Below are 15,186 nucleotides of genomic sequence, written 5' to 3' on the forward strand. Positions count from 1 at the left end.
ATACTACTACCGCCTAGAACAGTTGAAAAGGGAGGATAGGAAAGGATTTTCTACTTGCGCGTGAAATGCTTGATGGGTCATGCTTATCAAATGCTAGTCTATAGAGAGTTGTTGTGAATGATGTGTGCCATCCTCACATTCTGTGGGAGCCCATGACTTTGCTTAATAAAATAGCTTTATAAAATAAAACCGCTCTTGCTCTTGCTGTTTTGTCTTTCACTCTTTTTTCCATACTTATAACCCTTGTAATCGTGAGATTTTTTTAAAAAGCAAAATTTATGTAAAAGACTCGAAAAACTAATTATGTTGTCAAACATAATATGAATGTACTACCTTCTAAACAAAACACGATAGAACTGCAAAAAGTAAACATGGAACACGCTTCCCCATGAAGGTTTACCAGGTTTTCTGGGCAATCAAGCATTTAACATAGCAACAGAAGCGTGCTTTAAGCAATTATACCATCAAGACAAAATAAAATGTCGTGCAGCTTCACCCTAACTACCACTGCACTGCAGAACATATTAGCTTCTTCGAGACTTGCAATTTTTTCTAAAAAAAGAGAAGCTCTACCTGCACAGCTCTGAGCAGACAAGTTTTAAACTCAAAAACTCTATATATCAGCTTGATTTATACTTTGTCCTACCAATTACCAAATCATTCACACGAAAAGGGCAGAGGAAAAGTCCCTGCAGATTTAAACCTCTCCTTCCACCACCTCAGCCGTGCAATACAGCCTGAGGAAAACAACGAGAGGTTAGTCGAATCTTTTCAGGATTAGGAAGCTATAAATGGAGAAGGAAACAAAAAGGTAGTCAATTCACTTATCACGTTGAAGGATTTACTACCATTCATAAGGCAGAGGCAAAGAACTCTTTTAAACTATAAAATGTCTCACACTGTTTCCAATGCACGGATTCAAATGTAACATCTTCCTATGCTACAATCAGTATGAAAAATAGTTAAATGACATAATGACAACTTATGGAAGACAATCTATGCTATAAAATGAAAAAAATCGAAAGAAAACCTATGTGCAAGTTCATTATATGATGAAAAAAATTTCAGCCAGGAAGTAGCATAATATCCAAGAAAATATCCTTTATAGGTAAAAAATGTTCATCTGTGCATCCCATAAAATGCAATCGATTCTGCAACATCCTCATTGAAGAGAAGATGCATTCTGCCACAATCTCCTCAAGCAATTTTTCCCACAAGAAAATGCAGTTTTCCCACAAACTCTTCAAGCAAATTTCTCCAACAGAGTGAACCATCATCTATAACGAATATGAGTGCATCCACGATGTTTACATCTTTTAATAGAATTTTGCAAGATTCACTGTGACGGAAAAAAGTTGGTCACCTTAATGGACTGCGGGTGTTCAAAGATAAAAGTAGTGAGCCTATTCACATTGAAGGGGACTCCAAGGTGGTGATTGGTTTGTGCCAGCGCAATTCTTCTCCCCCATGGAGGCACTGGGACGTATTCCAGGAGATTTTGGATATTGTATCTTCCTTTTCTTGTATTTGGTCTCACATTCCGAGATCTGCTAATTCGGCAGCAAATGTGCTTGCCAAGGAGGGAGTTTTCCTGCAATCTCTCGTCGTAAAGGATTTGCTCCCTCCGCTTTTGTAGTTTTCTTTTCCTTCTTTTAAATAAAAATACATCTTCATAAAAAATATAAAAAAAATTAAAAGAGCTGATGTAGTGGACTAGGACTTTGGTTTCATTTTGTGAATTGGTGATCAGACTGGTTAAGTTTAACCAAACAACTTTATCTCTCCATTCTTATTCTGTTTCTTTTCCTACATTTTTTAAACTTTATAACCATGTTTCAAAAGCAGACTGACCCTTAACACAGGTAACTGACTTGTCTTGTTCAACCAGGATGATGTCATACACAAGTAAAAACTAAAAAAATTAAGAATTATTTTTTCAAGTTCAAGGGTGTGTGGAGCTCTGGTCCAACTCTCCCCCTTCAGTGTACACGTAGGAGAGGTGTCCTTGTCATCATGCAGAATTTCTGCATGATAGCAAGGAGGGCAGGGGCCCCTCTATCACATGCAGAAAGATGGAGAGGAAGAATCTGGAGGGAGAGACCATTCTAGCTCATTCAGATTCGTTCAATGTCATTTAAACTAGTTAGTCAACAGGTTTTTCCCCTCCCGAGGGTTTTCAATTACAGAACCATCAGATTAACCTACTCCGGTTGAACCCAGCTCAATCAGTCAGGCGAATCCAGCCTAATAAAGCTAGTTTATATATCTTAATTTTCAATATTAAGTTAATCTTATTAGAGCAAACCTTGGACTTTAATTATGGTCCTGCCAAGCTTCTACTACAAGAAGGAGAAAAGGAGAAAACAATGTACTCAACACTCAATTTCAAAGTGACTGGAACTGAAAAATATCAGATTTGGGGGAGAAATTGAAAGAAATAAGAGAGGAGAAGAGTTTGAGAAGAGTAGAGAGGCTGCATAGAAGTACGTGCCAGGAAAGCACCCCTTCTAGCTTTTATTTCAGGGTTTAAGTGAATTTTATAAAAAAAGGAGAAAAATGCCCCTTGATACATAAACTTACATATCTCCTAAAATACACCTCTAAATTGAATGAAACTTGAACCTCATAGGCATATAAAAGCACTGTCTATCTAACAGACATAAGCAAACATAAAAATTATAATATAAAAAATAACTAAAATACCCATAAACTGATATTTTAACAGAAACTACTTGTCATCCTTTGTTTATTCCTTCGTGTTCTCTTTCTCCTTCCCCAAAATCATCATATATTGGAGATAACAACTAAGGGAGACACTTGAATATGTAAAGATATATACTCAGGAACCGATATCATCATGTTTTGTGTGTGTTCTTGGGCAGAAGGTGGTTTTGGACCGAAGTATTCACTTGATGGATCAAGTGAAAGGCTGAAAGTCAGTGAAAAAGGGTTATACATAAACTTATGCCTTTTATTTTAATGAAACACTTCTTCTTTGATTAAGCTTAACTTTGTCAAGGTGATGGCCTTGGTTACTGCAAATTATAGTTTGCCTACCTATCAATTAGATGTTAAAAATGTCTTCTTGAATGGAAAATCAAGCTGAAGAAAGATATATCCACTTTAAATCCATGGGAGAGTAAGGTTGTTGTGACAGAATATATCCATAGTTTTAAACCATCTCCAAGAGCTTGGGTTAGAAATTTTACATCAATCATACAATCATATGAATTCACACAATGACATTGATCATATTGTGTTTATGAAACAAAGTTCTCTGGAAAATACTTAGGTTTGCCACTGACAGAAAATAGGAGTTGGCCCACTTGAGAGATTGGTATATTTGATGCCCCTATAGATTCTAATTATTTGTCTGTGATACATTTCACTTTTTGATGATTCAGGTACATATAGAAAGATTAGTGATGGTATCAAGGTCCAAAATTGGATTTCCAGCTACTAGTGTAAGTCAAGGATGCAGTGTCTTAATAGTACTCTTATTAAAAAAAATGTCATAATATTAATTGATAGGAAAAGAGATGAAAGAATTATGAAGTCCTAGAAAAAGGGGATGGAGGCAGCAATTTGCGCATCTAATATGGTCCTTTGTATTGTTATAAGGATGACACAAAACTGAGGGCTTTGCAAATGTGGAATATGCTGTTATCCTGATAACAACAATTTTAACACTGAAAGTAAAGTTTAAAACTAGTGCTTACTGTTGTGAATTTTTCTCAATCAGTGAAATCGAGAATTATTAAGAGAGAGACATTGCCACTGGGACTACAAAACTCTTCAAAGGAGAAGAAATACATTCCAAACTCCAAGATATAGACCGAGTTCCCTCAAAAAGATATGGTAAGTAGAATCCATATTAGCCAAGGAGTCAACTAAGTTATTGGCACATCTGATGGTGTGGAAAGAGGTCTATAAAGATCTGGAACTTGTGAAATTTTTCAACTTATCTGTTAGTAATCCCAGAACTTCTTGTTAGTTGTACTATGTGTCTTTATCATTGTCATTTGGTTGAAAACAGAGGCAAACATTACCAAAAGACACCCCCCCCCCCAAAAAAAAAAAAAAAAAAAAAAAAAAAACGAAAGGGGAGATGAAGAAAATGAGATAAAAAGGAATCAAGGCCCTAGAAGAAGGAATGGTATGTTATAGCACCATTAATAGGTAAAAACTATAACAGAATTCTTTAAGGATGTCAATCTTGTGACACCAAAGAGACAAACAAGAACTTCAATTTTCATTAAAAACTTGCTAATCTTCACAGCATGAATTACATTCTTCAACCTGCCAATCATAAGGTATTTGTTTCCACCAACAGCGGCTAACTAGACACTGAAACAAAAGAGCAAAAGCGACTCTGCCAAGACTTACAACTCTGTGCATTGATAGAAGACTCCAGCACTACTATCTCTTGTTGTTCTCCATAAACATCCAGATGAAGCAAACCTCTGTCAAATTTAGTTTAAGATAGCTGAGAGGAGGGTGCTACCTAATTAATTATAATCTGTAGATATCTCCGCCCGAAGAGCTTGAACAAGGTCTTTCATAGAATATTAAACTCATATATAGCAATCCACAACAAACAGCAACCCTGCATGTGTTATGTGCTTGAAAGAGACTCATAGTGGTAACTGTCTAAAGCTTCATTACTTCTGTCAAACCACAAGTATTCATTGCAGCAATAGTTTTGTTGCATTAACATTTTCCAATGAGAAGCTAATAGTAAAGGAAACCAGTTAGTGATGAAAGTGATCACAGAAGCAACCACAACGTATTTTCCAAGGAGATGCTAGCAGATAAAGGAAACCTATTGGTGATGAGAGAGCTCACTCAAGCGATCAACAAAACAAGATTTTTAGAGAGGAAGTAGGACAGATAGGATAGCCATTCTTTGGTGTATAGTTTTCTTATTTTTTGAAAGATGGGATGGAAAATAAGGGGACTTAGGTTCTGTATCCTTCCATCATCTCATCTCACTTCTATGGTTCTCATGTTATACAGCAAACATTGTTTTATTACTTTAAAGACTTTGACATATCAAATGAAAATAATCAAATCCGAAGATCCTAAGAGAGTGCAGCTGTGGCTTGCCAGCAGTACAGGAGGAATCAGAAGAACTTGTGAGTGGAGTGTCTAATGATCAGCCTCAGAAGACTTATTCAGAAGACAACTCCTCTCATATGCATATTTTCATGCTTGACGGATTGGGCAGTGGCTGTTTCAATTGTAGCCAGTGGTTGCTTCAATGTTAGACTCTTTCAGATTTCTAAACAATTACAGTTTCTCTTGATGAATTTTGTTCAGTTTTCCACATGGCTTATTCACCTTGCTGGCCTGCAGTGTGGTTAAATAGCGGTTTACTCCAGCATTTTTTATTTGTTATTTATTGATTTATTTACCCATTCATTCATTTCTTTATTTGTTTGTCTATTGTTTGTCACAAACATTTGCAAATATTTAGTGTCAGCTATTTGCATGCAAATTATCCTACCAACAACCATGATTAGCTTGATTTAAAAAAATTGTTATTAAAAACATCCACGATGTTCCTGTTGAACTAAACATTCCTTATACTCTTTTTTATTTTATTTTTCCTCCTCAAGCGTTAGTCTAATCTGCTGATGTTACAATGCTGCGAGCATTCTCTTAAAATTTATCAATATACTAGAATATTACATTTTCACTAATTCCAGGCTTATTTTCTTTGACAACCAAAGAAATATGTTCTGTCATTCCAGTCAATGAGTGATAGTTTACTTTAGACCAAAGGGGTATTAAATTTATATCTTTTAAAGTTTAGTCCAATCCATTTCCCAAAAAAGAAAAATGTTTAGTCTAGTCCAATTCCAAAAAAAAAGTTTAGTCCAAGTCCATCATACAATAACATGTTGAAATAATGAAGCATTTTCCCAACTAATAACCATAGGATTTCCTGACTTTAATATATATAACACTCTGACTAACACTCTCCCTCATGTTGAGTCTCAAACAAATGAATAGAGGGATTATGACTAAATAGGGCACAAATTAGACGCTAATAGATGTCATGCTACACTACCATGTTAAAGTTTGGATTACATCAACCAAAAATAACTAGCTAAAGTTTGGGAAACATTTTTCCCAACTAATAACCACATGAGTTTTCCTTACTTGAACCACTGTTAAATTAGTCTAACTAACAATATGAATGGTTTTTCCTTTATATTATTGTTTCTGCAGCTCAAGTTTTATGTGGAGATTATTACTCGAGAGAAAACAACAATTCACCTGGTTTACAGAGGCCTAATGTCGCAAACAGCCTCAAGTGCTTTCTTGTCCAATTCATTTTCACCAATCCACATTGAACTCTGCCGACACAAAAGCTCATGCTTTTCCTTCTTCTTCTGCTCCCTCTTTGCTTCCATTGCCCTCCAATGTTCCAGCTTCTCTGCTCTTTCTTTCAACTGCATTTGTAATATGATCATCAGAAGCATCAATGGCAAGTGAAATTACTTAGTTTTTTGGCAAACAGAAATCTACGTTGTTTTGAAAAACATACACTGCAATGGAAAGCATTTTTATTTAGTTATTTTGTACCTGAATGCCGTTTATCTTTATGCTATCCGTTAATCCCACTCTTACCAATATAACGCAAAAGAGGGGGGAAATGAAACTAAAAGGTAAAAGAGAAATTGCAAGCTACTTCCTATCGCAACATGAGGTCATCCTGTCAAAGCCACTAAATTACATCAATTTTTTTTCTTTTTTCACTCACCAGCATTTCTCTAAATTCGGCTTCAGCAACCTCTCGCTCGGCAGCCCGTGTCTTCGCAGCAGCAGCCTTCTCAGCCTTCCTGGCTTCCTTCTCGAGCCGAATCTTCTCCTTATTGGCCTCGTCTTTCCTTTGCTTCTCCTGCTGCTGAAGCTCCACCTCGTAGATGTACTGTTTCCGAAGCTCTTTCACCTGCTTTTTGTAATCCCTCCTCAGTATAGCAAGCTTTTCCTCGGCTTCCTTAGGGTCTTCTACTCGCTCCCAACTGCCCAAGAAATCGCAGGGCTCCGCAAACTCTTGCGGTTGCTTGCAGCGGTGAAAGGGCGAATGGGAAGAAAACGATCTTGTTTTTATTCCGATAAAGGTCTTCAAAATTTCAGATGAAGACGCAGAGGAACGAAAGCAGGGGCGTATCACAACCATGGTCGGAGTGACGGCAAGCTTGGGTTTGCCCAAACTCAATCGCGACTCAACTCGTTGCTGTCTCTAATCTTGCCTCTTTTTCTATTTTTTTTATTTTCAAGATGCGAGGATGAAAGATAAGGTCCGTCCTATTTATGTTTTTCCAATAGTGGGCATGGGTTGCCTCATCTTTGGCCCCTCCTTCCTGCACCAATTTTTTGTGCGACATAAAAGAAGACGACCACGAGAAACAAGAAATTATCTTTTATGGGTTGAACAAATCATAACTTGAAATAATATAAAATTTAAACATTCCTAACAACAATATATATAATATACGATCTCTAACCTTAATTTTCCACGTTTCTTCTTCAATATTTTACACCAATCCAAACTTCATATGCCCGTTTCCCAAAATGACTAGTCTCTTAGGAAATCTTTTTCTAATATCTTTGTATCCATTAATCCATGTGGAACTATTTCTTAACACTCCCCTTCACGTGTAGGCCCACTATCTTTTGTGGCTCTACAAGTGGTTAATTTAGGTAGAGGCCCACATAATGAGTGGCTTACTCTGATACCATGTTAAATTGGGTCTAAGCCCTTATCCCAAAATGACTAGCCACTTAGGAAATTTTTTTTCCTGCTTATAAACTCAAGATCTTTGTATTTACTAATCCATGTGGGACTATTTCTTAACACTCCCCCTCACGTGTAAGCCTTTGACCCAATTTAACATAGTATCAGAGCAAGGTGATCATATGTGGGCATCCACCCAAAAATTATCTACGTGCCACTACGTGAGGGCCTCCACCCAAATTATCCACGTGCCTACATGTGAGGGGGAGTGTTAAAAGGATATTCCCAAATACATTAGTGAGTATAAAGATCTTGTATTTATTAACTGGGAGAAAAGGTTTCCTAAGTGGCTAGTCATTTTGGGATAAAGCTTTCGACCCAATTTAACATGGTATCAAAGCAAGGTTCTCATATACGGGCATCCACCCAAAATTATCCACGTGCCACCACGTGAGGGGCCTCTACCCATACACGTGAGGGGAAGTGTTAAAGAATAGTCCCACATACATTAGTGAGTATACAGATATTACATTTATTAGTTGGGAGAAAAGGTTTCCTAAGTGTCTAGTCATTTTAGGATAAGGCTTTCGACCCAATTTAACAAAGGCTTCAGCAATGTAGATAAACGAAGACCAGCCGACGTGTAATGGACTGAAGTAGGTATCGCAGAAGACACCCTTGCTTGAGCCCGAGCTAGAGGAAGTTGAGGGAGGGAATTGTCGGATTAGACCATTTGAGAAATGGGACAAGAAGAAGCGGGAGAAGAAACGGGAGAAGATCGATTTAGGGTTTTGGTCATTAGATTGTATGTTTTTACTGTTAGACCATTAGACACTTAAAAAATTTAATTTAATCTACATTATTGGAGTGGTATTTTTAAGGTAAATAAATTGCTCGAGCCTCAAATAGTTAAAATGACCGTGTATAAGATATTATATAATTGTGTACACGGTGTAAAAATAATAATAATAATGTACATAAATGAAAATAAAAAAATATTTAAAATGATATTTTAAAATTATTTTTATTTTACGCTTTTGTCCTCTCCGCTTTTTATCCAATTGGATTAAACTGATTGGTATGGTCTTGTTTTTTATTAATATACATAAAATATAATTTCTTGTTTCTCAAGGGGGTGAGCTGATCAAATACGAAAGACTATTTGGTGTGAAACATTCTATCATGAAGGGTTGATCCAATACAAAAGGTTATTTGGTGTAAAACATGTGAAACGACTATCTCAGCCATTCGATCATGATCGGACAACTGAGATAGGCATTGTTTGGACGACTGAGATAGTCGTTGATCATGATTGAACGATTGAGATAGTCATTTCACATGTTTAGCACCAAATAGTCTTTCGTTTGGATCAACCATCGGTTCAAGTGAACTAGATGTTCTCTTATGCAAATATGAAGTTTAAAGGTATTAACTTTATTTAATCTAATTCAATTTTTAATTTATAATTCAAAATAATTTAAAATTCATAACATTTACTTAGGCCCCTTATTGGCCCCTGGTTGAAAATTTATATCCTAAGAAAAGCTAGAAATAATTTCCCTAGGATACGTATTTTCAAAAACCTTCATATAAAATCCTGGTATCTTACTAAGAAATTAAATAGAAAATTGTAGACTTGTTAGTGCCTTTTTGAAAGGAAATAAATAGAAATTAACAATTAATCTCATATATTACCATACTTAATTGAGAAATTTTTAGAAAAAAAAATCAAATACAAAATTGTCATAAAAAATTACTTTGTCTTGAAAGTATTACAACATCAATTATCAAATACTTATTAAAAAAAATTCATACAGTTTTCCAACCCATCTTAGCTAGAAAAATTTACTTGAAAAGTTATATTATTGTCCTTGTAAGAATTTATAACTAAAAAAGTGTTTCCAAGAAACAAGAGGCACTAATGGTCCCTGAAAATATATTTATACTAAAAATGTATTTTCGACGTTTGTTGGAAGAGAAAAAAAGGCACTAATAAGGCGTTGAATTTATTTATTGCTTTGTGGGAAAAAATTATCATTTGTCCATTGGAAAAATCTTCTCTTAGTATTTTTTTTATTTTTATACCATAGTAGGAAACAATAGAAAATCATTTAAAACTTTTATGTGTACATGAAAAATAAAAAATAAAAATTTATAAATACAAAAAAAAAGTGAAACAAAAAGGGGATCACTTCAATTTTTTTAATTTTATTATTTTAATTTTTTATTATAACCATAGGAATTAAAGTCATTTTTCAATATTTTTAGTATTTAGATATGAAAAAATTAATTCTAATAATATTTTCCATGGTTTAGCCTTATAATTATAACTTTTAACCTTATTTTGATGATTTTATTTAAATTAAGAAGCCCCTATCTAAAATGTACCTATAGTTAATTAGTTAGAAGCACCGCATCCGGGTCTGTTGTACTTTTTTCCTTTCACGAATGACCCGAGCCGTTCACATTTGGTCGGGGCCTTTCCAAAGACAGTGAAACCCCTCATTTCGACTAAGTTTCGTTTTTAAACGGAAAATCTGACTGTTTGCCGCCACTTTCAGTTTGTTCCGCTCTTACTCCTTCGTTGAGTTCGCTCTCATGGGAAGATAAAAAAACTCCTACTTGAGCTCAGAAGGTCTTCCTCCGGTTCGTTGCTTCATCTTGCTTTCCGCGCAGACGCCTTTCAAGACCCTAGACCTCTATCATCTACCTTCCCTCGGTTCCGAATTGCCTCCACCAGGCTGCGAACCTTGCATCTGTTAGATCTTTCTCCTTGGCTGCTCCGAAAGAGAGTACGGTTCCGTAGGCAGCGGAATTGAGTTGGAATCCCCTAGCCTAGGATTTGGTGGTTTGGAACTTGCAGAAGAGGCCTCTAGCGATATGGAATGGTAATCTCCGGTTCGTGCTCTAATTCTTTTTCTGGAATAATATCACGACCTCTCCAGTTTCCTTTGATAAGAATCCAGAAATTGATGTGCACGATTTTTTTCATATTTTTGAAGAAGTCACTGATTCAAGCGGAGCTCAGGCCAGACCACATGGTAGCCATTTGCAAGCTTGTGTCGAAGCTTGTTTGCTATTTTAAGCAAAAAGTCCAGGTTCATCATCGCTTACCTCAAATCCAAAAATCACTTTATTTAGGTCGTGTGTTTTCCCAGGAGAGTAACCCCCCCTTTGATTCTATTCCTTTCTTCGTCTGATTGAGGTTAAAATACAAAATGTATGCTAGTTCATTGTCTCTTTAGTAACATAATCATATTTATATATTGCTGTTCTTCAATACAGCGAGGTTGAATTGGAAGGCAGAGGAGTTCTGGCCTCTATGGAGAAATTAAAAGAGGGCACGCTTTTAGAATCTACATAGACAAAGAGAAGTATTAAACAATCCATCAAAATATGGAGAACAAAGGTTACTTCTCCCTTTAGCTTAGTTTCTATCATTGAAGAACAGACAGTGGTTAAATCAGTAGCTTCACATAGCAATTCCCCTGATTGTGGTAGGAAATTTCAGCGGTGCGTTGCAGCTTATTTCTACATGAGCCTCTGACCCATCATTCTTGTTATTATTATAAGCAAAACTGCACAGACTTGATTTACAAAGATTTCAGCATCCTTCTCTGCATCTAAAACTGAAGAGACCAAAACCCAGAACAACAAGAACCCACATCCTTCAGTATTTAGCAGGGTCGACTCCCACTGTTTTAAGCGACTCGACCTTCTCGGGAACAACCAGAGGATAGCCTCGAATGGGGTCATCCAGGACTCTGTCGAACTCCTGAACATGTGCCAGCCTCCTGAAAAGGGACTTGTGAATGAACCTCTCCGCCTCATCAACAACCGAGTCGGGTTCAACCACCTCCGGCACCGTCTTCCTCCTCTTCTTCTTCACGTAGACGTTCGGAGCGTAAAGCAGCTGGTGTTTCGCGGTGAGGAGCCCCAGCGAGACGGACAGAGCGATCATCCCCAACGCCACGTACACGGGAACGAAATCGCCTCTGACTGCCGCCCTGCCACAAGTCCCCACCCGTTCAGGTAATAATTTTGAGGGGAAAGAAAAGGGAAGTTTAGTATTTAATAGTCTCTAGATAACTAACTCACTTTGAATTGTTACGGCCGGCGCCGAACATGTCGTGCAGCGGTGCGGCGAAAGCTTTCGATTTAGGAGTGGTGGACGTCGTGAAGGACCGGTTGCCTCCCACGCGATGCACCATCGTCCTCCAATAACTCTGCAATTATATAATCCCATCACAAAACAAACCAAAAAATTAGCTAATACATGGCAAAAAACACGCCTACGAAGAGCAGATAAGATGCACTCACAGTAGCTCTGGAAGCCATGCCTGACGGATTAGAGGGACAGGTTTCGAAAGAACTTAACGAAGAAGCTGAGGCGACTACCAGACCAGTGATCTTTCGTTTAAGATCAGTCGATAATCGAAAGACAGATGGCTTTTAGGTCCCCAATAAATGGAAAGTTCGGAGAGTATCTGGTAATACGTGGCATACCTGCGAAGAAGGACTACACGAGGCGGTAGCAGGGATTGACACTTACGCCCTCTACAATTCTGGAAGCGCTGCGTTGCGTTGTTAGACTGTGCGACATAGAAGCCGGTGCATGCCTTCGTTCTTAAATAACAGTGGTTGGACTGCAGCCGAAGAACTCGGATACCCTTCTTACCAGAACGACAAAAGAAAAAAAAAAAAATTAAAGAAGACAGGAAGAAGGAAGATAAATTCTTTCTTTATCACTCTGAGTTCGTGATCATTATATGCGTCAGAGAGTGGTTGTTGTAGCAGCAGCTTCTGGCCTTCCTCCCGTCATGAATATATCATCAAGAAAAAATAAATATACCATCAACATACAAATTTATGCAATTGGATAATTTAATTAGAACTTGCCAGTCTTCCGGTTTTAAAACAAGCGCATAATACTGCTCAGACTTGCTACATGGAGATCTTTATTAGAAGGCCTCTACAATTTGACCTATTATATTTAAAGGATATTTTTAAAATCTTTTTTCTTAAACAATCCTTCCAAAAAGCAAAAAACCTTTTTAAGAAGGATGAACCAACCAAATAATTGTTGGAATGGTTTGTCTTTAATATGCATGTTACGCTTTCGCTAACAAATTGGTGTTTTGGCGCAATGGTTAGTAACATACTATCAGAGCAAGTGGTCTCGAGTTCGAGTCCCATTCCCCTTGTTTGTTTCGTCCCTGCATAGGTGGGACTTTGTCTTTGGCCATCCCCGTATAGGTGGGATTATGTATTTGCATTTGTACACGGGTGTTCCCTATATGGGGGGAGTGTCGAAAAATACGATGATGATATAATTGATAGACACTTAACCAAGGCACCAATATATACTTATGGTAAAAGGCTGTAGGTTACTGTAGGAAGTACTGCATGCACGAGACAAACAATGATCCTAAAATCTTATACAATATACCATTAAAAAAAATATATTCTAACATCTGAAGGTCACTCTGGAAAACACTCTAAGCAAGAGAAGGGACAACATAATGGGATTCCGAACTTCCATAAGAAAACCCCTCAATTCTAACCATTGGCTTGAACCTCTCACCAAACAAAGAAGCTCCACATGAGGGCACTCGTTCCGTCTTGATGGAGATGTGGAAACTGTAATGTTTGTCTAATAAAATGCACATCATGAACCAATGGGTTGTCTATTTGCACTAGAGGAAAACCACAAAAGAAACCAATTGCTGCCACCACCCACATCATCTTCGAGATCATCCTATGAAATATCATTGAAAGAGTGACCGCTTATAAAGACAAAAATCTACGAAGAGTTTGGATGCACAAATGGTGAAGTAAAAAGGCAATACCTTATTCCAAAAACAATTCAATAACCCCAAACCAACACCTCCTCTTTGAACGGACAAGCAACTCACTTCAATAAATCAACAAGCATAAGCATAACAGATAAGTTGCACCAGGCCACATTATCCATCACGTAAGAATGGACCCAAAACTAGGCATTCCATAATCAAGTATAAAAAATAAATCTTCACAACCATACTTGCACATTGGGTGTGCAAAATTGCCTCATACTCAGTCAAAGATTAGGAAGACAATCACCAATCAGCCTCAAGATTAGTATTAAATATTTCACATTGACTATTGCAATAGATAACTAAATATCACAAAAAAAATCACTTAATGTCATTGAGAACGAGAATAAGAAGAGATGGGAAAGGCGAGAATAAATAGATCTCTAAGCATCACTTGCTAATAACAGGCATGACATTAATGTCCCAACCATCTGACAAACCACAACAACTAAACAAACATAAGGAAACAAGTGTTTCGCAATAAACGACACAAAGTATCTCCATGAGGAATAACTCATCATCCACATAGAGTGCCAAGAAAAAAAAACACTGGTCAAAGGATATAAATGATGTGTTTCCTTGGCAGAAAAATGTGAACACTCAATTTGATCACATAACAGCCAAACTAACAAACAATTAGAAATATGTGACAAATCTTAAATATGTACATTTTATAGGCTCAACATAATCTATAGAGATTATCCACAACAGAGGGGGATCTAGAAAGTCTTGGGATGCGGAAAATATTGATTTCCTCTATACTAGAAATTGCTTGATTGCCACTTTGATGCTCATTTGGTTTCACGTCTTGAGCACACTCCATTGTAGCATTGTCCAAGGTGATTTGCTCCACAACAACAAGCCCCTTCAAATTATCCATACTAACAAATTCTTGAGAAGGAAATTGAACAATATTAATACATCTATATAGGTATAGAGATGTAGAACGTTGACCCTTCCCTGTTTGTAGGAAGGTCAATCATACCACTAACTTGTAATGTCATACACAACATTTGCCAACTTTTTATGGCCAATACAAGTATACAACCTTGAATTTTAGAAAATCAGTAATGTGTGTTAATGTATTTTCATATATCTGATAACCAAACAACAAACTATGTCATTCAAACCTCATCTGCCCAATAAAATAAATAAGAAAATACCTCAAACAATAATCAGTCTAGCATTAAAATAATAACTAGGAATTTTGAAGCTTGGCGAACCAAAAAAATCAGAAGTTAACAAATTTCAAATTCATTTCAATCATGTACATGAACTTCAACTTCATATTTGGTGTTAGTGTGGACGAGTTCATGTGCATTGAAAAACAATTTCCAGTGTTAGTATCCCAAAACGAGAAACATGACAAAAACAAGATAATGAGTAACTTGTAATAATATACTTAAATAAAACATAATACCAAAACATCAAATTAGGTAAAAATAAAGTAAAAAATAACAATTAACATAAAAAAGAATGATTAAACAAAAAGAATTGATCAAATACTAACTTTAACACACTATATATTTTTATGTATTATTAATTAATAATATTTTCCATTAAATTTAAAACCCTTCGTTTTAT

At 36.5% G+C, this 15,186-nt stretch overlaps 2 protein-coding genes across 2 annotated transcripts; both read right to left on the reverse strand.

The window, feature by feature from the left end:
* Nucleotides 1–353: 353 nt before the first annotated feature.
* On the reverse strand, nt 354–7,272 carry LOC137963643 (uncharacterized). Its single transcript, XM_068810796.1, has 3 exons — nt 6,770–7,272; nt 6,283–6,458; nt 354–737 (listed from the first exon to the last, which is right to left on the reverse strand). The coding sequence occupies exons 1-2, from the start codon at nt 7,187–7,189 to the stop codon at nt 6,288–6,290; spliced, it is 591 nt and encodes a 196-aa protein (XP_068666897.1). The 5' UTR covers nt 7,190–7,272; the 3' UTR covers nt 354–737; nt 6,283–6,287.
* Nucleotides 7,273–11,417: 4,145 nt separating this feature from the next.
* LOC137963372 (uncharacterized) lies at nt 11,418–12,085 on the reverse strand. The gene is made up of 3 exons (XM_068810499.1): nt 12,068–12,085; nt 11,846–11,973; nt 11,418–11,754 (listed from the first exon to the last, which is right to left on the reverse strand). Exons 1-3 carry the CDS (start codon nt 12,083–12,085, stop codon nt 11,418–11,420), a joined length of 483 nt encoding a protein of 160 aa, XP_068666600.1.
* Nucleotides 12,086–15,186: the final 3,101 nt, after the last annotated feature.

The sequence above is a fragment of the Aristolochia californica genome, unplaced genomic scaffold (assembly GCF_029961685.1).
Source record: "Aristolochia californica isolate CCGP_79_NKW_82.1479 unplaced genomic scaffold, dmAriCali1.0.hap1 SCAF_4, whole genome shotgun sequence".
NCBI lineage: Eukaryota > Viridiplantae > Streptophyta > Magnoliopsida > Piperales > Aristolochiaceae > Aristolochia > Aristolochia californica.

Excerpts from the sequence above, each read along its gene's own strand:
- LOC137963643 (XM_068810796.1), bottom strand. The coding sequence starts at position 7,189 with ATGGTTGTGATACGCCCCTGCTTTCGTTCCTCTGCGTCTTCATCTGAA. Across the intron at positions 6,459-6,769 it reads CCGAATTTAGAGAAATGCTG|TTGAAAGAAAGAGCAGAGAA; the intron begins GTGAGTGAAAAA and ends TTACAAATGCAG.
- LOC137963372 (XM_068810499.1), bottom strand. Across the intron at positions 11,755-11,845 it reads GCCGGCCGTAACAATTCAAA|GGCGGCAGTCAGAGGCGATT; the intron begins GTGAGTTAGTTA and ends GACTTGTGGCAG.